The sequence below is a fragment of the Hippoglossus hippoglossus genome, chromosome 3 (genome assembly GCF_009819705.1).
Source record: "Hippoglossus hippoglossus isolate fHipHip1 chromosome 3, fHipHip1.pri, whole genome shotgun sequence".
NCBI lineage: Eukaryota > Metazoa > Chordata > Actinopteri > Pleuronectiformes > Pleuronectidae > Hippoglossus > Hippoglossus hippoglossus.
In genome coordinates, this window is record NC_047153.1 from 25,970,013 (window position 1) to 25,997,824 (window position 27,812).

The 27,812-nt window shown below is 42.5% G+C and overlaps 1 protein-coding gene across 2 annotated transcripts in view; it reads left to right on the forward strand.

Annotated features, from left to right (window-relative positions):
* The window catches only part of cdh8 (cadherin 8), a 92,270-nt gene that overhangs the window by 23,454 nt on the left and 41,004 nt on the right, over nt 1-27,812 (forward strand). For both annotated transcript variants that reach the window (XM_034580488.1, XM_034580493.1), the window contains exon 3: nt 10,594-10,888. In XM_034580488.1, the coding sequence (XP_034436379.1) occupies nt 10,594-10,888 (295 nt within the window). The remainder of the gene's footprint in view (nt 1-10,593; nt 10,889-27,812) is intronic.

Here is a 27,812-nt window from a genome sequence, read left to right on the forward strand (position 1 = left end):
ACAGCCGCTCCTCTCCTATTCGGCGGCATGGAAAATCCCCCATGAGCCGCTCCTCTGATGTAAATCACAGGTAGGGGAAATGTGAGCCCGGCTGATGCACCGGCACTGTGCCGTGAAATCTCTGTTGACATTACTGACGGGCGATTCTAGAAAAACACGGAGCGAGAGCAGGAGAGGAGGGACAGAGTGATAAAGAGGGAAGGGGAGCGAAAGAGAAAGATATGACGAGACGTGAGCATCTCAGGGAGTCACTTTGGACTTTTTGTCTCTTTCTGACTTACAATGTGTCTTTGTCTCCAGGTTGATGGACTGAGCTCAGCGGGCCACATGCTTTCATCTTCAGTGAGATTTGGAGATTTGGCATGTTTAGTGATTCTTTTTTTCCCCTCCCTCTTTTATAGGCTGACAGAGAGACTACCTGTTTTTATTGGTCTTAAAAAAGCCACTTTAATTCAGTCGTTGCATCTTACAGCTCTAATACCCTCTAGGCCTAACCTGTTTTCTTACTTTTCTTTAGGCAACCTTTTAACAGACAAAGATTGATTTTTTCCCCAGCTCTGGTAGCTTTGTTATGTGATGGAAAGAAGTGTGAAGATGCAGGTAACTTGAAAATGAAGTGAGGGTAACAAGGGAATCAGGGAAATGGGTTATGAGAGGCAATTTCCATGCCCACTCCCCCCTTTCCAAGCACCGAGGGGAAAAGTAAATGACTTTAACTTCAGTGTATGAAAATATTTTGTTGTACTCCGTCTCCAGTGTGGCACTTCATGACGGCTTTGATATCATTTCTGATGCTGCCTCTTGCTTTTTGTGCTATTGGAGTGGTGCAACGGGCTGTAAAAGTCGACCCTTTTTAGCCAAAGGATGCGATTATGTAAGTGAGGGAGGCCGTGGATATTTGTCTAATGTGGCAGAGGGGGACTGGGTTGTCTCTAAGTGACATGGTAATGCACTCGATGGTCGTCCATGTGGGTTGAGGGAAGGGATAAAAGGAGCATGTCATCGCTGTCCGCCGAGCGAGACAACAGAGACGACTCTCTCCTCTCCCTTGTCTACTTTTTGCCTGCTCCTTGTTCCTTTGTTCTCCCTCCTGCCTCCCTCCCCCCCCCGCACCCTGCCTCACCCTCCGTCTCCGGGCCTGTGTTCCAGAGACAGAGTGTGAAACACGTATAGTGGCATCATGACACACAGAAAGAGTGCTTGTGCTTGTAGCAGCCGTCCACTCCAAGGTGATCTGACATCTTAAAGCGATGCTCGGCGGCAATTGCACATTCGCTCAGACAAGCGTGTTGACGTCGCTGCCTCGCCAAAAGGACCCCCCCCCCCCACCTCCCCTTACCAGTCTGAAGCCGGCTGCCAAGTGCTTCCGCGAAGAGGACGACTTAATTGTTTCTGCCACAGCCATGCCTCTTCTTCATTTTTCTCTCTTTCCTTCCTAATCCCAGGGACGGGGAAAATGGAGCTGTTATTTGCATGTCTAATGATACTCAATATCACAGGCCTCTCAAAGGAGAAGGCACAGATGATTATTAATATAGCGAATGAAGCCCTCATTTATACTGACTTTTGTTCTTAGGCCCGAGAAAATACGGTTTTCCAATACCTGCCTATTAAAAGCTGTTGAGAGGTATGAGCTGGCTTTAAATGTGGAAAAACTGCAGCAGATACTGTACAGGCAAAGCCGCTCGGAGTCAGTGCAGATGCTGCTATAAGCTGCTAATCCTGCTGCAGATGAGATCAGAGCTGCTATTAAACATACAGGTCAAGGTCCTGTTTGTTTGTTTTTGACTTCACCCCCTGCATATCAATCTGGCCTTAGATGTTGTGGCATTCAAACTTACAAATCTGACTGATCGAAATGAATTGAACATTACCCTTTAGTATAATAGTGCTGTAGCCTGCAGTTTCATGCTGAAAAAAGACCTACTGTGGAGAATTGCTATAAGACAAACAAAGGCGCTTAGCCAAAGCTGCCAGAGTCCATTATTCAAGACCCAGTACAGAAAAACTTGCTGTACACCTGCAGGACTTCTCAACAGCAACAAGGCATGCCTCTCCAGCAGTGGCACTTGGCATTGAATCTGGCTAATTTGCAGGGCTCCTCAGGTAGAGAACAATGACTTTGACAGCTCGAACAGGCACTGTGGAGCACATCTGCATTAGTATGCAGGAATAAGCCCCAAATAATGGCTCCAACACGGCATGTCTTCCAATTATGGAAATTGTGTGCATGTCTATATATATTCTTGATATGAAACACCTCTTGAAACCTATGGGAATGCAAAGAAAATCAGAATGGAATTTCCAATCCCCTGCGGGGTTTGATAACAATTGTCTTAATGACTGTAATTAAAGTTAACTTCATCACAGGTTCACAGTGGATGTTACAATCTGTGCTCCTGCATACGGGGCCAAATGTAGATGATTTAATATGAAAAGTGTCTCGTGTTTCTCACTGTTTGACAGGGACAGAAGCAAAGTTACAAGGTACAGGGCTGTCCTGAGTACTTTATATTTAGCTGATATCTCAAAGAATAAATTAGAAATTTAACGTTTACTTGTAATGGGATATTTTAATGATGTAAAATTGCTGTTTAAATCATGGCACAATAAATTTTATGGGTGAAACTTGTGTTTCACCCACAACCGATTTTTGGAACTGTCCACTTGACTGAAATAATTGCAACACCAACCGCATAATATGTCAAAATCAAATCTTATATGACTAATTATGATATATGAACGTTTTACATTAGTACATCTGCACATTAACAAACCCCTCACTCATTGACATAATTGGGGTCCACTGTATATGTTTATGTTTTAAATTCTATTTTGTGTACACTTCTTTAATAACGTAAAGAATCTGAGTTCTTCTTCCAGCAGTGCTACTTTCAAATGTTGTAGCAAACTTTTTCCACAGTAGCTACAACCCCTCGTTTCCTACTTTACTTTCCCACACATGAGCTCCAACACTTTGACCATGAAACTTATCTCGTCACCATGTGCTGTTTGAGACATTTAACAAGATCACAGAATCACATGTTTGACAGACAGAGTTTGTGTTAATACTCACATCAACGCTCACGCTGGTTAAACCACCAGCATAAAAAGAAAGAAGCCTGAGAGAGTGAAATAAAGAGTGCGTGAGGAAGGGAGGGAGCGGAGCAGAGAGGGGGGAGTAAAATGTTGAAATATGAATTACAAACCCGAGCACCATCTGGACCGAGAAAATACACATCATAGTGGAGAGCTGGCACACTGAATTAGACTTACTACGGGATCCATCTGCACCTCGTGAAATCAATCTCATTCCTTGATTTGATTAGGTCAGCCGCACAGAAGAAAGAGAAAACTGTTGTGCTCCTTGATTAAGCTTGTTTTGTTTTGCGCCCCTCCACACCCACCCGCCTCTGGCATGCTGTGTATACCGATGAGTCTGGGGCCCACAGGTAGGGTAATGACAGTAGTCGAGGTTAATGCAAAAAAATCTCCCTCTATTTAACACGCAGCGTGCGCACCACAGCCCCCGTAGCTGAGCTCATTTACACTCTTTCACGGCTCTCTGTCTTTATTGTTTGGAACGTTTATTTCTCTCTTTCCTTTTTGTTTGTTTGTTTTCGCTCCAACCAAAGATTGTTCTGGGAGAGGCTTAATTCTGGAGCTCTTCACAAGATACATGCAGAGCTGCCATGAATCGGGCCCATCCACTCTACCAGAAGTCGTGTGTGTTAGTTTTTTTTATTTACCTTTGCTTTTTGGAGTTGAGGGCTGTATCGGGCACACGACAGTGAACAGACTGAATATGTAATGCTCTCTCGTTCTTACAACAGGGTGTAATGGGCATGTGGTACAAATCTATACTGGAGATTGCTTGCATACAATAGGTCATTCTCGAAGTGAGAGCTGATGTAGCTGAAAGCCCGGGTGCTTTATTTTCCTACTTTCCTATTCTCTCTCTGCAGTGACACTGTATCCTCCCGTGATTAAAATGCATCCTCCTGTGCATCCACACCCACAAACAAAGGGCTTTTCATGGGTGGCTAAATCTAATTGTGTTGCCCTCTTGTATATCTACCAAAGGTAGCTGCTTTGACTGATTCTCCAGAAGCAATAACGCGCCGGTGGCTGTGAATGCAGCACATGTGCCATTGCTCAAAGTGCAGGGATGGACAGCGCACACATTAGCCCTGATTGACCTTGGTGCAGATAGCACACAAATCCAGTGCAAATTGTCTCGTTTGTTGTTTGTCTCATTAATTTGCGATTGTCCAAGGGGAAAATAAAACAGAATGGAAGCAGAAGGCAAAAGCTTGCCGATGATTCGGTTCGCAAAAGCCGTGTGGAGGAGGCACAATGCTGGGAGTCTCGGTGCTGATTGTAATTACGGTGCCTTTTCCAAGTGGCGCTGGCTTCAATTACAAACCATCACCTTGGCTTGTATGTGGGTCATGACACCATCTCTCTTTCTCCCAGGGTCTGCACTGACAATAAATGAACAGGAAAACATGCAAGGCTCTCTTTTCCCCCCTTTTTTTGGCCTCCATGAATACTGTGTCTGACCTCTCAGGACAGCTATATTGATTATTGTTCTGTTGCGACCGAAGCCCACAAATCCCCGTGGATTTTATTCTTCCGTGGCCGCTGCAGGAGAATAATAAGAGATAACCTCAATTTCTTCAAGAGTTTTATTTTAACTGAGTTGAGAAAAATCTGTATTAGCTCACAAGAGAAGTAAAGATTAATTAATCTTAGGGCTACATCAGCATTAAGATAACACCTTTACAATTGGCCTTATTTGTGTGATGAAAAATTAAGGCTACATTATTTCTGAATGAATTTCTTTTTTTAACGGCGACATGGACGTTCATTATATGGTTTCCTCCATTAAGGTCTGTTGTGGCTCGCACCAGAAGGGAACTTTTCAGTCCAATTTGATAAAATGCTACGTGCCATGAGACAGACTGCAGGGAAAATGTTCCCAAGAATAGCTAAGAGTATCATATATCATGCATCGCACCATCTGTTCCGTACATTCAAAATGTTATTGCAATATTTAGAATTACAGATTATTCATGTAGGTGTAATTAACAGAGTCGAAATCCACCGAATGGGAGGAAACTACTATTCATTTGCAGACATGTTTGAATCTATCTAGAGTAACTATTTAGGCTGCGGTTGCCTGAGGGTGTACAGATGGAAAGAGAAAAAAAATGGTTGCTCTAATTTTATCAGTTTTGGCAATGAATTAGCCCTTGTTGATCCCTCATTGCAAAATGAAACCCTCTTAAATGATTTTTTGGGATCACTGTGAGACTGGGTCACACTGACCAGATGAGGAACTGAGCCATAATAAAGGGACCGAACAGAATAGAAGAAGGTCAACATCTGGCTGTTACAAAGGGTGCTATGTAAACTATTCCATGCAGCGCGTGGCCTTGGGGTCCCCATACATTTTACATAACAACACGCAGCCTGCTGCATATTTAATGGTTAACAAGACATTTCCCCCCCCAGTCTGGTCTGGTCATGCAACCTAGGTTAAACAAACCTGTCATATCCGCCACATCGGGATAGTGCTAAACATGACATTTAGAGTCCACACAGTGATGCATTATACAGCACATTTTCATGCTGCTCTACAGTATGTCTTTGCCACTCTACATAATTTGCTACAGTAAATGTCATCTAGTGTTACACACTGTCTTATTATAAATAACAGTGTTGGAAAGCAACTACATATTCAAGTATTTTAAATAACTACTTGCACTTTTATATTCTTGTACTCTCACCCCTACATTTCAGAGGGGAACACTGCACTCTTTACTCCACACCATTATTCTCACCGGGTGCTTGTTACTTTTAAGATTCACAAAAGTCATCATTATCCAGACAAAGCAGCTTACTCGTTGTTGCATCAGTGTTAACAAACTTGTAATGTCACATGTAATAACATATGAGTCACAGAGGCCATTACTCTGCAGGACGAGTATTACATTTGATGGCTTTAGTACATTTTGCTGACAGCACTTGCAATAGTGTGTTTTCACACTGTAGTACTGGTGCTGTGACTCAAATAAAGAATCTATCACTTCTTCCACCACTGAAATAACATCTACACACGTCTTTATGTAACTGACTTTTCCTAAGATTAGTGATCTCTGGAGAGAAGTCATCTCTGACCCCTATCAAGGGCTATCTGGGGCAGATTTGGGGAGAGGGCAGTCCGACGTACTGTGTGCAGTCTGTTCTAGAAGACAGTGGCTGACAAGCGGCATCACAGTGACAGCATGTCCTCCCCCTCGCTCCCGCTTCTGTCTCCCTTGCCTCCTCCAGTCCTACTGGTACATACATAGGAGGAGAACATGTCCTATCCAACATTTGCCCTGACAAGGAGCAAAATCATTAGTTCCCTTCTGTAGGGCTACATTAACCATGTGGAACCCAGGTTCGATGTGGTGGTGCTGGTGACGGGGATGGTGGTGGTGGTGGGGAGTGGAATCTGTGGAACCTTCCTCATTAGGACACAGTGATTGTTCAAGTGATTGCCATAAAAGCTCATTTTCAGCAGGGACTGACATATTTCCTCCTCCGCTGACAGGATAAGCAGTCCCATGCAGCCCCTGATTGGGCGTTGTGGCTGGCAAATAGAGGTGTGCACGAGTGTGTACGCGTACATGTGTGAGCGGGGGCATGCACACAACAGGACTGGCACCGAGCAGAGAGCACTGCAAAGTACTGCCATGGGATAATTTCTTCAGTCAGCCAAGGCTCTCCTCATCATCCTGAGCTGCAGCCTCAAAATATATGGATGTCTTTTCTTTTCAACAGCCAGAGTACAGCGACTAAGTCATAATAACTTTCCTTGAGTGTGTATATATATATATATACATATACACACACTGCACTCACTGATGGTTTTATTACTTCTTTATGATAGCCTCTGTCTGCATTCATGAAATAATGCAATAACTGTTAACATTGGTCACAACTAGAATGACACTGCACATCATGGGCAACATTTCAATAATTTTCCAGGTGTCGCTCTCTCCACCAGTCCGAACAAAATGATCCATGGGTCTAAAGAGCCTCCACTCTGCTCAAAATACTCTATTGATGTTTTGTGACTCCACTCTGCATTGTAGCACATAATCATCATGAGTACACTATGCTGTTATCCATTATGTGCCCATTTCCTGAATGTCACTGTCAATGTCACTGATTGTTGGTGATGTTTTAGTTGCCCAGGCAACTCGGCTAATGACAGGGACCTGTGACAGACTTCCTTTAACCCCCCACTCCCGTCTGTAATTGTACTCTGTGATGACTGTGTGTGTGCTCCAGTGCGCAGGCTGTCTAAGAAGTGGGCGACCAGGGCATTTAGGGGAGACATCAGTGTTGGGAGCTGCAGCTGGTTACAGCCGACTCACCTCAACTTTCAGGGAATCGGGAGTTAAAGTGCCACTTTCTAGCAAAGTGATGATTGAATGTTTGACTTTCCGTTTTGAAAAGAAAGCACACAGTGTGCCAATTTTTTTTTTGCAGGTAGAGGATGTATTCATCCACCTACAGTTTTTGTTAAGGTGTCAGCCAGAATGCACCGTGGCTTATACCCAGACACCTATGCAATGTGCTAACTTAATTATAATATGAAATGTTAGAGCTGTCCACAATGCCCTAAAAATTCCAGACACAGTGACAGTCCTTTTGTGCAGTTTCCTAGTGTTGGTTCTGTTTATAATAGTGCAGCCGTAATGATAACAGCTATTTTAATTTTATGTACAGTAATGAAGTCTTGATTCTTTCTGTGGAAAATATAAGACAGAAGTAATGCACCAGCTTACTGTCACTGTCAGTTGCAGGCAGCTCTTCCTCCCCCTGTGTTTATCCTTGCAGTTAAATGTTACAGTTTCACCACTTGATTGCATGACTTTACATCCTAACTTTGCATAAATGAAGCATTATAAAGTAGCCAGCTGCTCTGTGCCCAGATGATCTATTGCTGCTCTGTGCGCAGTGATCTATGGCGCAGGGTATAAGGGACAAAATCAAGCCTATACTGAGAAGTTGCAGGAGGCCTCTGGTGTGGTCGTCGTCAGGAGTGGTGAAATTACTAATTTATAAGGCATTACATGGTCTGGTCGCTTTGACGGACTTGAATGAACCCTCAGTCCTGGCAAGGCAGGCTTTTTTTCTTTCTTTCTAAGCTGCTGAACTTTTGATTTTTAGGGTTTGTCATCTATTTTAGTGGTTTTGTCGGTTCACTTTTACCATTTCTGTTTGTGTGCATTAGTCTTCATTTGTATTTGTACTTTATTACAAAGCTGTTCACCAGCTTTAAAGCATATTGAGTCGGACTGAACATATAATTTATAAACTGAATTTCATTTATTGATGGGTTAATAGAGGGCAACACAGTCTAACTGAGACCCTACACGGCCATAGTACAACCAAATTAATATATGTATATATATATATATTAATATACAGATTTATACTCATAGTCAGACCAAGATTAACTGTAGTAAAATTATCTAAATTCAAGGTGACACTAGCTAAACATTTCATTTTAAAAAGCTTGTATATTTTTTATGCAACTACATCAATATAAATGTGCACGATGTTCTCTACTGACCTTGAAAACAGTAGGAGCCAAAACCTCCTCAACGTAAGGCTGACTTTACTCTGAAGCTTTTGATTGTATTGCAAACTCCTCATCGGCATCTGCTCGTTGCCATGGAAGTGCAGGTGTTTAAACACTCCTGTCAGTTCATTCTGACCTTGAGCAAAAGATCCAGAATGAAGATATTCATACCTGTTTTGACATGTTGTAAGACTTTGGCTTTGTAGCGTGACCTCCCCTGACAGCGTTAGTGTCAAGTGAAGTAGTGGCGTGTCAGTGCCAAGCACACCAGGATTAAATTGTAGCTGCCTCGCTAAAATATTCACTGCGTGATATATGGTGCAACCAAAACCAATATGCAAGCTGAAGTAGTCAAGTTGGAACTCTTAGAGGGAAACCAGCCACATGCTGTCATGTACTGTAATGCCGAGCCGCGGGCACACCGCCTCACACAAGAAGTCACAACATAGGATAAAAAAACTCAATGACAGACCATCATTAATTTGAGCTCATTTAAAGAGTTTCTCAGTGTGCAGGATGTTGTGAGGCATTTGTGTTAATGAGCTGCATCATTCATGTGAAATGATGGCACAATTAGGAAAACAAAAGTGCAAGGTGTGACAATTTAAGTGAATGTGCTTTGTCAGTGTCTGCAAACAACACCTCAGAGACGGTATATGCATAAAAGGCGGCTTATAAAAACATTGCGGGGGGTTTAGAGGTCGGGATTTTCACCGACAGATTTTTACCTTGCTATTCTGCACCCTTGCCACGCTCCCACAGGAATCGCTGCTGAAAGACTGAGGCAGGAAATGAAATTAAAGCTGCTGAATACAGATGTTTTGATGAATGCCTCGGCTGTGTGTGTGTGTGTGTGTGTGTGTGTGTTTATGAGAGCCGCGTATATTAACAAAAATACGAGCTGAAGAGAGGACGGCTGCCAGCTGTGTCACAGCTACACTGCACTTCGTTGGATCTGTAAATGTTCTGCTTGCTGTGCTCGGTGCCTCTCTCCTCTGCTCTGAAAGTCACTCACCTTGGGGATCAAGAGGCTTATTTGAAAGGTGACTTACAGTGAAAGAAGTGCTCTCTCTGTTCATGTAAATAGAAAGCAAGGTCCTCAGCTTCACACATGAAGCCCTGGTGCTTCTTTTGTTCTATGACCTCTTTCTTTCGCACCATTGTATCTCCTGCCCTTCCAATTTACCTCTTTAGCTTGAAACGGCAGACGGTTTTTGCCTGTTCTTTTGTCCACAGATGTTTCCACGGCCTCGTGTAGCATTGTAAGACTCATTAGTTATACTCAGCCCATGTGGCGAGTGGGAGCCAGCCAGTCAGCCTAGCACGTAATGCAGCTTTAGTGAACTAATGAAACTGTAATTACAAAAATAATGAGGAACATGCAGTATAGTCCAGTAACTTTGGGGCTAGTTATTCGTGAGCATGAACCACTGTGCTCACAGATTCCTCCTTAATTTTTCATGGATTCTGATACTTTTCTGTTCTGGCCGTGTTGTGGAATGCACATTCAGAACGCTTCTAGCATCTTCGTATTGTGAATTTCAGACTGTAGGGAGCAATATCCCCCCACATTGTGTGTTTCTATGATGTATTTGCGACGTAAAAACAAGGAACAATGTAGGCTAAGGTCCATTTCCTGTGCTACTTATAAAGTTATTGTCCCCAGCGGGCCTCATTTAGCAAAGTGTAGGCTATGCTGAGGCACGTTTAGTATCCCTGCTACACTAGTTGCCACCAAGCACAGCAGCAAAAACAACACATTGCAGTCATATTGCAAACTTATCTGCATTTACACGGCGAGACGTTCCAGAATGTGCTGAGCTTATCAAGTTGCATTAATTATATCCCCCCCCACCCTCTACCCTCTTTTTTCTGTTTACACAGTGGAATCAAACTGACTCTGCTGCACCTTTAAACTTACATTTTTTTACTTTGTCTCTCCATTGCAGCTACACACAGACTTGGATGTGGGCGGCAAGAACATCAAGTATGTCCTAGCGGGCGAGGGGGCAGGCACCATCTTTGCCATCAATGAGTTAACTGGCGACATCCACGCCATGAAGAGGCTGGACCGCGAGGAGAAGGCAGAGTACACACTGACAGCCCAGGTTGTTAATGCCGATACAGACGAGCCCTTGGAGCCACCGTCCGAGTTCATCATCAAAGTCCAGGACATAAATGACAATCCCCCACAGTTCATCGAAGGCCCGTACAGAGCTGCTATTCCAGAAATGTCTGCTGTTGGTGAGTCACAATAGACAAGCTTAAATTCTGGTCCATTCCGCACGCAGCACTCATCAGTGTGTGAGATTCCTGAGACGGCAGATCTATAATGGGCTACTGCATAAAAATAATGAGTGAATAAGAATAAGAGGAAATGAGCATGCCTATTTACAAGCCTGCCCGCTACGACTGTCTCCGCAAATGGAAATACAAGAATGATAAATCAAATCAAATCACTAGAACTTCACCCATAGCTCAGTGCTGCAACTTCAAGTCAACACGCGCTTAGCACGGCCGCGCGATGCAAATGTTACATCCACTACAAACACAAAGAAGTGACATGCACAACACGAGCCAAACAATCTGTATGTTGTAAGATGAAAATACTCACAACACTGGGGGAGCAGGAAATGCTCCTACTGCTCTTCACACACAACTCGAGTTGTGCAGGTGGGGGGGGGGGGGAGCAGTATTAGCACATTTCAGACATGCTACAGCAACATCAGCATATGTAGATACAACACTTGCACTTCTGGCAAGCATAACAAAATGCTATTTTCCTCTTTGTGTGGGTCAAGGGTCATGCTGCCTTATGATGTAGACCATTTGGGAATATGTTTTTTTAATTTTTTTATTGCATTCTTTACATTTTCATGAGTGCAGTCAGTCAGTTATGTGATGACTAGGATCAAGTATTATTCATGGAGAGTTTAGAAAGGCCCAGACTGTAATATTTTATTGATGGCAAAATCTGTAGACCATTGGGACTAGCAATAGAAACCACTATCGACTACCTTATTTAGTATATAGAATATAGAATTGGCCGTTGAACATTTTTTCTTCCTAAATCCGAATTCATGCGAAGCTACCCTACCCAGAGCCCTATGCTGTACCCTGACATGCACCTCCCCAAAAATATAACGACACGTTGAGGCGACGCAGACTGCAACAGCTGTGATTGGTCTGCTTGGTAGCATCACGTTTCAGGCAGACTCGCCGCTAATTTGAATTGAGTTGACAAATGTACATAAATTACTTTTCTTCGTTGCAGTTCTTTAAGAAAAAGTAATTGCTCTGCAAAAACATCAGCTCCAACTCCAACACGATCCACTTAGTAACATTCACTATTATTCTGACAGAGATGACAGAGAATTTGTAAATAAGTGGACCAGAAACAAGAAGACACTCAACACCAGCATAGAAACTCTACAGCCACTAGCGTCGCGGCTGTGTAATTGCAGCATGACCCACACACACCTATGCACAACTATGACGCGTAGCCCAATTCAGAAGCATGAATTGGGCCTAACGCAGCTTAACGTATCTCACTGTATAAATATGTGCATTCCAAGTCTTTAATTAAAGTATTTTAAGTATAATCATAGAGGAAGTAGAAGAAGCCAAATAAAAGCACATAAAAGGTTTGCATTCACAACACACAAATTGTTAGCACCACCCTGTCACTTAGCTTGACGACACTGACTGATGCTAATTGCCACGAGCTATCGTTCTACAAGCTCCCACAGACTGGTACACAAACCACTGCAAACACTTTCTGTTTCACTGTATGCCAATGTATTCATATATTCACATTCTTATCGCATCCATGTATTTAAATGGCCAGTGTGTGATGGTCACATAATTCAAATGTCTAGCTCATGTAGAATAGGCAGAGGCCTGTAAGGGGATCAGTATACTGTTTATTTTTTTACACTGGCACTGACCCCAGAGCAGCAGGAGTCTTGTAGAAAATGTTTCCATCAGTAGCAGGAAGGAGATCAGAGTGTGTCTTTATGCCGTTTTGACATTGGAGGAGTTGAGCGAGGGTACCAGGGTCTGTTGTTGGGCGACAAGCACTTGTTATTGTGTTTCCTCATTGAGCTTCCTCTTGTTACCTGTCACGAAGCTGACAAAACATGCTAGGGCAGATGGTGTTAGGTATGTAATGGAATCTGTTCCCTAAATCCCATCTGTGGGATGCACCCTCCGCTTCAGCTCCTCGACGTAACAGCGATTTGCCTCAGATTGTCATGATCGATGTCGCTGGTTGTTATTGGCTGCTGCTGCGGGTGCGAGCAAAAAGGTACAAAACACAACGCAAAACTATTCATGTAAACACAGAATAACAGTGAACTCTTGGTGTCTGAGCTCTGTTGCTTGATCCTTGCAGCTCATAGATTTGGATTCGGTTGAAATGTACTGTAGCTCTCCAAAGGGTTTTGTCTGTGCAGTGCAGGGACAGCCACAGTGATGGGCTAGACAGGCAAGTCGTAGCTGACAGCAGCCTGTGATTTGCCAGTGGGAATAATGCATAAGAAATGGAAATCAAAATCTCTTTGTTGACTGTTGTTCCCTTTTGTCACTACTGATTAATTAAACATTCACGAATGCTCAGTTGTTTGCTTGAAAGGCTTTTCTTTTAGCAACTAGTTTCCCTCTTGTTAAGTTTTCATGTGCTGTGGAATTATTGGGAGAATTAGAGGCTCTGGACAAACCAACAATAAGTCTTTCGTCTCTCTCTCCTCATATTCATAAATCACGGGTTTCTTTACAGTGGTGTTTCATCTTTATCGCACTGAAATGAGAATGTGCTCAGGACTCAGTGGATTAGTGGAAGTGTGCTGAGCAGTGGATAACTAATAAAGTCCAGAGGAAAGGGAGTGTAAAATAAACGGATGTTGTTGAAGTTGCCGGCGTATGAGCAAATCTCCACAGCGGCGAGGAACTGGGAAGCATTAAAATGTAATTATGGCACATGCTATGAAATGCCGCATTACATCTGGTATTGAGTTCAGACAGTGCTGAGTATGCTGATGTATTCCTGCTCGGCGTGAACCCACCTGCATCGAATAATCAAAAAATCTAATCCGCACCGTAACAGGCTGGTTCTCCTGACGATGTTATCCACTTACAGAGCTTGTCAGTTCCACTCCAGACTTCATCAATGTCTTACCAGCTCCTTACTTATCAAGAGTGTATCCGCTTGGTATCAGTGAGACCAGGGACAATATCAACACCCACGTTTTATCTGTCAAGGACTACGGCGAGATAGAAACCCCCCTCATTGAATGTCACCATCCCCCATAGGAAACGGTCCCCACAGCCGGATGAGATATGTGACATGGGCCGCTGAGGTCACCACGTTTCCTGTGTGCGGAGGAGCATAGAGGTTAATGGGAAATGAAGGAGAAAGACCTTTTGTTCTTCCTTTAAAAGGGCCAGTCGGATAAGACGTGTGGCTTTCTCTGACTTTTCTCTGACTTTCATTGCCCCAAATTGATGAAAATGAAGGTGACCACCGCTTTGATTGTTTAGTGTATCATCTCTCAAAGTACAGTGCAACGATGAGAGGAAGTGGAGAGCAGAGGTGGTGGTTGTGCTGCAGGAGAGAGGCCCAGAATTTGATCTTATTACTGTAATGATCCAGTATGAGGCTTAAGATTGTACTGTTTTGTTTGAATTGGTATTTCTGTAGGGCTCTGGTCAAGGGGGAAAAAAATCCATCCAACAAATGTTAACTTTTAGAATATGTTTTTTTTTAAGCCAATAGAGTTTTGGCACTTTCACGTGGGCAGTGGAACAATCTAACACAAAATTTAGATTACTTTTGTGATTCATAGACTGTACATAAAGAAGGAAAACCCATCTTCACAAATGAAACCAAAATATCCTGGTTACACGCTGCCATCTTTTGCATTTTGAACCAGAGTCTGCACAGGATCAATTGGGGAACGGTATCCGGTCTCGCGGACCAATCACATGTCTCAGCCGCCTATCCCGTCTTTTCACTCATCAAATAACAAATTAAATTTTCATTGTGATAAAAATGACCTTAAATGATACATTTATTTAACATGCACACAAAGTTTTAGTTTGGCCCATGTCCCATCCACATATTCAATTGTGATGCTTTGGCTTCACTTTTGGGTAGCAGTCATGTCATCTATCTTCACATACAGGCTATGTGGTGAATATATTAGCAATAATATATATAAATATATATTTATATAAATATATATATACATATACATTTTCACTCTATGGTCTGTATTTGTCTTTATGCAAGAAAACAAAATGCTAACTGCAGCTCATTTCTGCAAAAACTAATTGCCAAAAATGCCACCTGCCATTGCTGGACATGAGGCTCAGTAAATGCTCTTTGGCTACGCACAGTTGCTGCATTGGGGCGTTGTGTCACTGCAGGCTGCAGTCACTGCTCTGGCCTGGTAAATTGGGTGCTGTAGGACTTGTCACTACACATACTGCACTGTCTGCCATGACAGCCAACTAGATAAACTGATAGGACAGTGTCGAGTTACTTTAGTTACTTGAGATAGCCGTGTTTTGACTGAGCTAAATCTAATGCTAGTTTAGATATTCATTTTCATCCAGTTAACATTAGAGTTCCACCACTGGAGACAGCTATTGGCGAGGAAACAAAGTTTATACTGAACTTACATTTGTGCTGTAATTTGTAGTCAATATCCGTAAAAAAATTTAAATGCTAATGTTGTAGCAAACAAAACTAATGCATTTTAATTCGTGCATCTTTAATCATCTGCGGTATTTTTTTATTATCTAATTGATTTTTCAATGTCTTACAAATCCAGAGGTTGTCTAATTTCCTCCAATTCTAATCTTCAGGGCAAGTACAGGAGCATGTGATCCCTCTTTTAATTGAAGGATAAAAAGCCAAATCATTATCAATCCTCTTAATAAAGTGAATAGTTGATATACCTCTGCACATCGCTCTTGTGTTCTCAGTTTCATAAGTATATTCATTAGATTATTATGTTTCACTGTCACTTCCATTAAAAGCTAGTATGTTGCTTGCTTGTGCAGGCCTGGCCAAGATTTGAGTTGTAATTCATTTGCATTGATTGCACAGATCTCACAGGATTCATGGATCCTGTTTCCACGTTATTGGGGTCTTCGACTTTAAGGCCACTACAAGCTGAGAAATTCACACCTTATGTTCGTCGACCATATGCTCAAATTCTGGGGCTCTGCTACCCTTCTGCAGCTAACAAGGGGGTTGTGATGTAGTTGGAAATAACAAAGTCTTGAAGTGACGCCGCAGGTAATTAGGAGGAGGTCGCTAGTCCCTCCTCCGTGCACTGGGGGAGGTGGGGTTGCAAATGACAATAATTGCAACGCTGCGAAACCAACTTGCTGAAAGTTGTTGTGGCGGATTAAACTCGTGCGAGAGGTGCCCCTGGAGCGTTGGGCTGTGAGTGAGCTTCATTATCAGGGCGATTAATAAACAGGCGTGTAGACAGATGGCCCGTCTCCCCTTCGCATGGGCCGTGCTCTCTGAAACCCGACCAAAATGAGTACCTGTACGGATGCGCGGATCCTCGCCAAATGTGTCAAGATCTGCTAAATTGGAGTGCAGACATAAAACTGAAGTGACATTAATAGATTACCTGGAGCTGATTTGCATTTTCAGAGTTATTATGGGTGTGGGTAACAGGACTAACAGGCTCCGTCGTCTATGTAGGGCCTTAATGATGTTTCTGATTACACTCTCATCACCACCGGCAGCTGGGAAAATAAGTAAAGGCTTGTCATCACAGATTTGGACGATAAATGAGCAGACTTGATCAAGAGGAGACGTATGGAAATGAGCGAGATGCAGACCTTTATCGGAGCTGATCGTCTCATGCTTCTAACATTCAAACAGCAGAACGCTCACTGTGATCGCTGGTGACTTAAAATCCACATAGTTTTATAAGTGATACACTGAAACATAATCCTGCATGAAGGATAACATTGTTAAGTACAACTGTGTGTTTCATCAAAGCATGAAACCCTCTGTGTGTGTCTCTATGTGTATCTATCTATCTATCTATCCATCTTTTACTGATTTATATTACTCTTCTCTTACTTTCACCATCTTTCAGATCAATACAGAGAAGTTGAGCTATTTTGAGAGCATTTCATGCTCCACTTGGGCCAGATGTTCTATAAAAATCCCCTTCCTAGATAAACCTAAAAATATGATTGTACTTTGCTGATCTCCGTATTAAATCTTGAACATATTCTGGAAAGTCTGAGTGTGAATGCATTAAATGCAGTTTAATTTCTCTAAACCCTAGCAGTATTTCAGGGTCACAGCAACCCACATGAGTAAAGGAAGCACATTAATAGTGCATCTTTTTTCTTGCATTTCTCTGTTGAGCTTTGAGCAGAGAGCTAAGAGCGTGAGTGTCTGGTGTTTGTGTCTCTCTCTTCTCTGATCCTAGACTCTGGTCTGGAGCTTGGCAGATGGACCGAGTGGCAGGGGGCCCTTGGCCCTTTAACATAGTGGGCAGCTGGGCTAGAGCTGGGCCAGTGCCGGGCTGGGGCACATCTGACGACCAGGCTCCTGGGCTGGGCAGGGACGTGGCAGACCGGGGCTGTGGTGATGGTGGTGGGTGCCTCACAGGCTGAGCGGGGGTCAGAGGGGGTCAGTGCAGTGAACCTGGCCAAGGCTCTGACTCTCTTAGGCCTGTCTAACTGCCAGAAAGCGCACATGCCAACCTGCCCTTTGCTGTGGCCGTGCTAAATGGGGATAGGACAGGCCTCCGAGGCTGAAAGGATTTAACTGACATGCTGGAGTTTCTCTGTAAATAACCTGCTCCTCCGATCTATCTCACCTCATTTGGCTACAGCATCTGCACCTGTGCATCTGTGTATGTTCCTGTGTTTGTGGGTGTTATAGGCTTGTTTTTTTGATCCACCTCTGTTTGTGTCTGTGATACTTGTCACATGTCACTAACCCAGCGACTCCTTTTTCTTTGTGTGCATCCATTCTTCTTCACTGCTCGTGGCTGTAGCAGCTGCTGATAGAAGAAAATCACTGGTAATTCAGCTTCTCTTTGTTCCACACTCAGGCATTACATCGCCCGTATTGGAAAAAAAATGGCAACACAGGTATTCCCCAAAAATACATGTTGTTTGAGGAGAAAAAACACAAAATTGCATCAAACACGCACACACAAACAGTCTGTTCAACATCACACACACAAATGTGTATGACCTATTCATCATATGTTATTTATCATCCAATGTACCTCTGAATTATGTATGTAATATCATCAGTCATAGATCTAGATACAGTAATATAAGCCCTTTAGAGCCTCCTGGGGCTTTATTGCAGGCAGATATACATACACATGTACATGTGAATGAACGCATAGCTCATGAACACATGCAAAAGTGGATATGAGTGCACATATGTACTAAAGCACATATATCCACTATGGTAGCATATACAGCCACCTTGCCACTGTAAAGTTGCTGTTGTAATTTGTCCCTGCTCCGCTGTGTAGTCCACAGAGACGCAATCTTTGTCGCTCTCTCTTTCTCGCTCTCTCACTTTCCCTCTTGTTCACACTTTTTTCTCCCTCTCTGTACTTCTCCCTCCCTCGCTCTGCCTTTCCCTTTCTCGCCATCGCTCTCTCTGTTGCTAAGCTAATGCTCTCTCTCACTCTTCCCTTGAGGGAGAACAAAAAAGTAGCTGGCTCGTAGGTAATGAAGCCCTTCAATGTGATCTGCATAAGATTGCCTCCCTTGCTGCCCTCGCTGCCTTGCCCCAATGAATAGCAAAAGACTCTCAATGAGTCTAAGGACAAAAAAAAAATTCCAGGATTTCTGTAGCCACGGTGTTGTTTCTTTTTCTTTTTTTCTGTGCCCATGAAGTAGAAAGAGAAGGAAAATGAAAAGGAAGGAGGTAAATAACAAACAAAGTTCATGAAAAGGAGTGTGTGTATTTGTGTTATAGAGCATGTGTGCAAGCTGTTGTGTCTGTTTGTATGCAGTGATGAGGAGAAGGATGTGAAAGCTGAGGCCACCCTCTGTGTACCGCTGAGTTGTTGAATTAAACTGATTTAATGTAACAGGGTCAACAGTGGTACAATGAGACATTGGGGAAGCTCAAGTTGAAAATTAAAGTTATTTGGCTCTACGCAGTTTTTAAACATTAATAGCTGCAGTGTTGGAATTAATAAATTAAATACCAGCGATATCCCAGCTTACTTCTCTGTTAAATTAAGTTTTTACAGCTTTGAAATGCATGTTGAGTCTCATTTTGTACGGTCATGCTGTCAGACGCTGCTAATCATTGTGTCAAGGTCAGTTAATCAGTTTGAGAGTGAAAACAAGGACGCTGCATCCTCACCTCAGCGGTGCTGCAGGGGCGGACAGGAAGTGATCCGCTCCCACAGCGAAGACACTGCAGTGTCCTCTAATGGCCACTGGTGGGCAGATTGATGAGTGAGTGAGTGACGTAGGATGGACGGATATAGACAACAAAGCATTATTTTAATTAACTAGTGCAGTGGCTGTTACAATATATTGTCACTTCTTTATTGTTTGTGTGCTGAACGTTGTGTGTAGAGGTTTTTAAAAACAGTCAATGGTGCAAAGTAAAGGGAGAAAACTTTGTGTTCATCCTACCTGGTGAATCTGCAATGAAGATTTTACCTAAAATGAAACTGAATTTGCTGAACTATTGTTTACTGGTGTGGCTTATATATAAGTGTGAATGATTTAATGAACAGTTTTTCATACATTGCATGTCGGCTATTTCAGCTGTTGAGCAAGTGACACAAATTACCAAAATAAAAGCTTTTCAACTCAGCTCGATATAAAGCTTTACAGCAGCAAAACGGACGTTGTGCTTTTACTCTGAAGACAACATGCTAATGAGCAAATTATTGTGTGATTGGTGTTGCCAATGACAGAGATCTGCACCAGTAAATCTTGTGTCAGTCCGATACGGTGAAATGAAAATCATGAAATCATGCAAATAATCTGGCGGTGACAGATATAATTGGCCGCAGTCTTCATATTGCAAACCGCTGCTGTGGTTTGTATGAGGACATAGAAGAAGACATGTTCAACTCGATCCTCAGACTAAAGGCACACTGCCCCTCCCCCAGATTCTGCACTACATTCCTCCAGGAAATTTACAATAGTCTTGCCAAGTGTGAAGCTGATTAGATGAGCGGTTAATGAGATATGCGTTCCACATAGACAGACAGAAAGACTTTTATGGAATTAGCAGGTAGATTAAGGTTGAACCAGACTGATTGATTTGTAATCTAAATATGATTAATAACCAAATAATAAGATATTGATTAAACATTTTTCATTTTTCAGGGCAAAACTACCAAACATTCACTATAGTTCCAGCCTCTCAGTTGTGAATACATGCTGCCTTGCTTTGCTTGTTTTGTCCAGCCAACAGTCCAAAATCCATTTCAAAGATGTCACCTTGTTCTTTCAAAGATAGTAACCGTGACTGGTTTTATAGTGTGTTGAAATGGGTGGTAAAGGTTTTGTTATCTGTTTGCTTTGAATTTGAATCTGCTCATTCCCGAGCAGTCACTGACGGCAGTACAGTGCAGAGACAGTTGGTACACACTAAAAGAATAATTTCAAACTGAGACGTTCAGCGCACTGTGGTAAATTGTTTTCATTTATAAAAAAAAGAGGCTTCTGCAGCCAAATGAGGAGCAAAGTCAAAGAAGACACATGAAAAAATAAAAATAGTGGTAAAAATCAATGCAGGGTATCATGATTGTAGTCCCTTATTTGGTTCATCTCCAAAAGAAAGATCTACTGGATTCTCTGTTCCACTTTCTTGCCTGGTTAACACCTTCCTATTGAAACCCACACTCAGCCTAATGAAGGCCTCTGGTTAAAGAAATTACAACTGAGATTTTCTCAGGCTTCATGAAACTCCTCAGCACGATAAATGTTCATTCAGCTAGAGTTTCCATGCAGACCGTACTGTTCTTTTGAATGCCCTGGTTCATGATTAGCCTTCGTTCCTATCAGTATGTTATACTGTGAGTGCACTGACCACAGCTTGGAGTTGGACCCTATAATAGGTGCCCTTCTGATGACACAGTGGAGAGTGGACGACTTTGAGTTGACACAGAGCAAAACCACCTAAAGGGCCATACATCTTTAATGTTTTTGACTTATTTGGTGTACATTTTTCGGTTATGTGTAGATACATGGGTTTTTTTTGCACATAGGCCCTCAACAGCAACAATATCAGAAACACAGATGTAGTATACTAACAGTGATGTACAACAGCTGGCCTTCAGCCTGTGACCCCAGCACACCCGCACTAAACAGTAAACTATGGCCTTGAGTATGTTATTGCTTTATACAATTTACAAGTCACCACAAATGTAGAGCTCTTGCTTTTTGAGCAGATGGGTTGCTTGTATGTAATTCTGTGCTCCCCAATAAATGGCACACTGTAAGACTTTTTTATCATCCACAGTGATGATGATGACAAAATAAAATGTCTTCACATATACAATTAATTGCGGAACACAGAGTTGCATCCATTAATAGTGTGTATGTGCCTGAGCAACTTAGTTATTAGCTTGTTAAGTGCTAACAGCAATAGTGTCATATACTACACTTGGATCGGAATTGGCCCCTTTTTTAAAACTCATGACAAAGAAGTCAAATGACTAAAATTGATATTAGAAGAAAAAATGAACTGATCCCTTATTTTCAGCATCACAATCCAACATCAGCTCTTATCACAGTCAGCAGAGGGGAAGTTTCACCTACCGTTGCAGCGTTATCTTGGCACTGAGTTGACCCCTGTTAGTTGGACCCACAGTGATGCCCTCATGGTCTTTCTCTCCCTGGGACACAGCCATTGCCAAGCAAAGATGGTCTGTCTATGAGGCTGATCACCTGACCTGGTGATGTCACTCCAGGGTTGATGCAGCAGATCTTTAAGGTCAAAGAGGATTTCTGCTGAGGACTGACCTGTGGTTGCTGCCTTCTGGCCCATCATTGTTGTTGTCAGATACAACTCGGATATGTTCACTTTCTACAGACTTGAGTCTCACCTTGAAAGTAATTTTGTTGACTGCAACACAAACGTTGCAAGAATACCAGAAAGGCTTGGTGAGCAGGTGCAAGATAATTTTCAAGGACAAAGACCAAAACGAGATGAATTTGGAAAGAAGGAAAACGAAAGAAAAGCCAATTCAAAGAAAGAGTTTTAGATTTGTTTAGTGCCAAAAGTGCAGAGGAACAAAGGGCTGTCAGCTCTTTTATCAACCGACGGGTAGGCTTGCATTATGGGTGAGAACAGCCCTGACACACACAAATTGCAACTTATCTCCAGTTATCATCCATCGCCTTGAAGGGAACCAATTTTCAGTTTAAATTATTACTGAGTTATATTAGCGGGATAACTGAATATTTGTAATTCAGCGAAGGAGGGATAGCATTGTCATATCACTTCAGAAAAACATGTCTGTGTGACAGAGAGAGAGAGAGAGAGGGCAAGTCTACTGATCATGATGTGTATAATTTTTCTGATAAATTATCAATTTCCTTTGCACGCTATATTTCATGGTTTTGAAGAAATGAACATCTCTGTTTCACTAGTTATTTGTTTAACCTTGTCTTGTCCTTTACTTGGATTGTGATCAGGCTGACGCTCAAATGCCAAAGCATGTTCACTTCCGGCTTCTTCTTTTTTTTATCATGTCAATCAGCCTCTCTGGGTTTGAGGACAGTGGTTCCATATTTTTTATTGTGAGAGGTGAGAAGGATGTGTGGCAGCTCCTGAGGGTTTATACTGTTTATCTCTCAGTGGAATTCAACAGAAGGACGAGTGTTCTCACTACACACACATCTCCACACATGGAGATAGATCTACTGAAACTCACTCAGTCATACACTTACTCACTAATTGCATAACTGCCCTCATGTTTTATTGACACACTGATCTGGGATCATTCACTTTACCTCTCTATGCATGCTGCTGAACGGTACAACATGTTGAAAGGAGGATCTTTTTTTTTTATATTGTCAGGGATTCCTCCAATATGACGTTTGAAAAGTTCTACTTACATTGTTTAGGGAAGTAATCAAACTGTTCCTGTGTGTGTGTGTATGTGTGTGTGTGTGTGTGTGTGTGTGTGTGTGTGTGTGTGTGCGTGTGCGTGTGTGTGTGTGTGTGTGTGTTACATTAGCCACCAGTGACGATGGTTTGCAGTCATGCTGGTGAGTGGGAGGTCTGCTCTGCATCATCCCTATAGCAGGCAAAATGAGGAGGGCTCCAGTTCGCACCTCCAACTTGGCAAATGCTTACTCATATCTGCTAAGATGCCAGGGTGCTTTCTCACACACATTCGTCAGTACACGGCCACGGCTCGGCGGTTAATTATTCAAGAGGAGAGTTATAGATATTTAATGTAGTGTTGTAGTGCCTTTTCTGATACACTTTTCCTGCTTTGCATTCATTCCTCTTTGCTGTTCTGCATCTCTGTATCACTGTACCATGGATTGTTCACAACTTCATTCCCACTTACTCTGGCTTGAGAAAAAAATACAGTGAGAACTCTTTCTCTCTGTAGCTCTGCTACCAAAAGTCAATGTGAATGTGGGATTTGTGTATTGGAGGCCGCGCACCCTCCTGGTGCTTGAGGTGGTTTTAGAGCATCGAGCAGCATGAACAGGATCCTCCGTACTCTCATCCCTCCATGTGTGCATTATTAATTGTCTGAGGTACCAACCCCAGCTATTTAGACCCTGCAGGCACCTGGCACTCATTCCTAAAATTAAAAGCAGCGATTGCATCCCATTAAAACATCCCATTAACTTTTAAAAGTTACCTCTGGCTCCCACAAAAGACCATGTAGGCTTCAGTTAACAGCAAGAGAAACAAAGAAGAACTGACATAACAAGAGACAAAAAAAAGGGTCTTTATGTGCCGTGTGTGTGCATGTGTGTGAGTACAGCTTCAAGTGGCTACAGCCGCAAGATTCATGTGGCGTTCTGTAGCTGGCAGTGGAGGGGATTGGTCAGTGCAACATAAATGGGGGTGGAACACATTCATCAAGGTGGCAGAGATTTGAGACTAGAGAGGTCCATCCAATCACCAGCAGAGAATAAAGGGGAGAGGCATAAAAGTCTGCACAGCAAGGTCATTTGAAAAAGAAGCTGATAAGACGAAAGGATCAAATCTCCTATACAGCCGAGGTCCTCCTCTTGATGTCTGTCCCCATTAACTAAAGCCCTCGCCTGGCTTGTACAGTTGCAGCCACGCCTCAGTTGTCTGATACAATGAAAGAGAAGGAAAAAAAAAAAAGGAAAAGAAAAAAGACTCGTCTGCCATGCTGCCACTGCCTTTATTTTGTCATCAGAATTTATTACCTTGCTTGTAATTTAGTTTGTAATCTTTTTCTTTTTTTCTTTTCTTGTTCAGGTATTACTTTAAATTGAATTGTTTTGTTTTATGTATTTTATTGAAGACTCATACCTCATTCGGGTTTGGTTACTCCCTGTGCTTCACCCTCCTGTCCTGCTGTCTTGCAGCGGGCTGATTTGTGGCATTACACAGGCTTCTTCTGCTCTGGCTGTTTGTGGACGGGAACACTGGCAGCTCTCACCACTGCAGTATGGATTAAGTCAGTTTGTGGTTTTACCACAGTCACAGTCTGGTGTCCACACACAACGACACGCACACAAACACCAACACACACGAAGGCACCAGACAAACACAAACACAGTCAATCCTACAGCAGGTTTACTATGTCACACTGGGGGCTGCTGTGTAATTGGGTGAATCTGCTCTCCAGCACGCTGCAGAGATAGCCCTTTAAAATTTCACCTCACTTCTGGTGTAAACAAACCTTGGGATTACTAGGGGAGTAAATCCACACTCCACTATTTCTGTCGTTCTCTCCTGTCACTCCCCCTCTCTTTTTTTCGCGCTGGCCGCCCACTTGGAGAGTTTAAGGCTGTGTTAGGTGTTTGCTCCAAATCTGGAGTGCGTTCTGTCTGTCTTCCTGTGTTTTATGAGTGGTTTCACGTTAACAAGAGGAGGAGTGTGTGTCTATCTCCATCACGGATACAGGTGCATGTGTGTGTTGGCATGTCTGCCGCACGGACACTTTATGTGGCGGCATGCCGCTTTCTGTCTGTGTGTTCTCCGTGATGGATTGCTTGTCAGGCGGCAGCATAGCACCGCTCTCGCCGGCTGACGGAGACATTAAGTCACCAGTCACGTAGACGTACTACGTTTCAACATTCCTCTGGGGGGAAAAAAAAAACGCTTTAACCCTTCTCACTCCAGGACGCCTGTCAGATGACAGAGTGTATTACTTAGGAGGTGCTCGTCGCTAAAACCTGCAGCATGGCTGGATTCAGTGGAGTTCAGCGTCTTAATGCAGTTGTGTGGGAGGTGAAGGACCTCTGTCACACGTTGCTTTTAGATGGGCCAATTGCTGGAGTTATGGGCCACAGGCTGTGTGCTACCACTGTCATTGAGAGGCTTGAGGTTTTATTGTACTTCTGCAGGCTGCAAGAATAGAAAATATGTAATTGGTCGACAAAATGTTTTTGCACTGCACTAGCCTGGTGGAGTCACTGCTGAGAAACGATCCAGAATGTGGACACATTTGATCATGCTTGCTCCAAGTTGTTCGCAGCTGAAAAAGGAAATAAAAAGGATTGACTATACACCCCTTTTGGTAAGAACTTATTTTGTAAAACACATCAGTGTGTTATGAAATCTACCTAATATTAAGAGATTGTTTTACAAATTTTAGATTGAATTTAGTCCTTCTCTCGTGCGTTATTTTTAGTTTTTAGTCAAATTGTCGTCACATACAGGTCATGTTACTCAGATCATAGTCTGACTCAGCGGATGCAGGCTGCAGGTATAAGCCTGCCACTGTGCCTCATGGTGTTCTCCTTCTTTCCACCTTTGGCCTGTTTCCATTTTCAAAATACTCTACAGGAAACACCCACAACCTCCGAGCTGCAACCTACACGCTGAAGATAGCAAGAACTCGATTGTGCTATCATACAGTCGACAGGTTTTTTGTAGTCTTTCATTTGCAGGGAATTAGCTGATGTAATGACAGAGTTCGCATAGACCTTGTGCAAACTCAGCAGAATGATGTTTGTAGCCAGACCATTCTGCAGCACTGATACAGAGCTGTGGAGATAGATCTGCCTTTGTAAGACTAGTCAGATCAGAGATTATCCTTTGTTTGTTCACTTTGGTTTTTCACTTGCATCCTCTAGTATTATAGTATTGTATTTGACTTTTTTACTTTATTTTATTTAAATTTTATTATTGCTCTTATTGCACTGCTGAGCTGACCTGTGATTTCTCGTCCAACACTTTCCATTGTACTGTTGACTACATTAACCAATAAACTTGAACTTTACCTTCATTATAGTAGTGATTTAAAACATTTAAGTTTTTTTCTTAGTAATATGAAATAAATGACTGAACAATTCAAGTTAGAATTTTTGAAAAAAAGACTTCAGTTATTAAGTCTAACACTGAAAATATTAACTTTACAGTTCTATTTTTCAGGAAAGATGTATATTTAAAAAATACAAAAAATGTCTGAACCAATCTATGGATTTGGAGAACTCCAACACCCATGATTAAGAATAATGAAAAATATCCAAGTAGGCCAATCAGAGGCAGGGCAGGGATGGGTCATTTGAGGTGTTTAGCTTTGACTCCATAAATTAGAGTAGGAAGCTGAGTGAGGTCTCTGGGTCTTTAAAGATTATTACAAGCCAAGATCAACTTTATTTTTTGAAAATTGACTCCCTCTTGGACTGTAGGTTGATAGTGTTCTTCCTTCCTCTTACTCTTGCTGAGGAACCACTCCACTGAGACCAGGAGGCAAGTAGAGCAGTTTATGGCTGAACAGGAATCTTTAAGTAGGCAGAACATGATACTTTCTAATTCCCTTCTTGATATACATATATATTTTTATATTGCGAATTTTGTCCACTAGTATCTTCCCATGGTGTTTATTTCTGTCATGATTCTGTCAGATTAACCTCAACATAGACTTTGTTCTGTGTGTGTTTTCTAATGAAAAAAATGTAACTCCAGCAAAAGCATATGGTATTACTGGATCCAATCTATCATAACACATTGTTCATTTTGTAATGGGTTTCCTCTCGATGCTTGGCATGGCCGTAATCCTGTTTTGTTTCCTTTTATACCGCCTGTGGTAGCGTGCACAGTGGCTCTGCATTCACACATACACACACACACACACAGAAACAAGTAAACACACACACTGGGGGTTTTCTGCTCTTGGCCACCGAGTGGCTCGGCTGGAACAGTATTGGGCTGCACGCCTCGTTACGGGCATTTTGGCTCGAGTGTATACATAAGTAATTCATTTCTGGTATTAACTAATAACTTTGATCTCTGGTTTCCACTCTCATGAGCGCGTGCTGATGTAGTAAATATGAACCGCAAGTTCATTTCCTACCACAGTTTTGCATTATGCTGAAACTTCTTTTTTTTGCCTTTTTTGGATGCATAATTCACATTAAACACCCCTGCTCCTGTGGCAGAGTTCTCAAATTAAGCTCCATTTTCTTCATTTAGCCATGATGAAGTTGTTCATTAGAAAATATACTTTGCCTGATTCTTTGTTATTACCTTGCCATTGTAAATGCCTTGGGAGCAATTAAACATGTGAAGTGCCCAATTTTCCGTCCTCGGCTTCCAGTCCTGAACTCTATCTGCATGTTGCACACATTTCCTATGAACTAATTAAAGTGAATCAATGACACAACCCTTTAAAATGGTGGCATATGTCATGGCCATCAGTGGGGAACAAAGGACCCTCTTAATTATTTTGTTCCTGCCGTTCCTGTAAATGCCTTGTCAAGGCAGCAGACTCAGTAGCCGAATCTTTAAAAAAAAAGGATGTCATGTACCCTCGCATGCACACACACACACACACACACACACACACACGTATTGTAGACACACAATTATAGACAGACACACACACACTGTCCCCTGTTTCTCTGTGACGGCTTCCTCTCTGTCTAATGAAATACTAGTAATTGTAGTACAACAATGACAATGTAAGTGCCTATGTGTGATGGTCCCCTTGCTCTTCAAAAGCGCAGCATC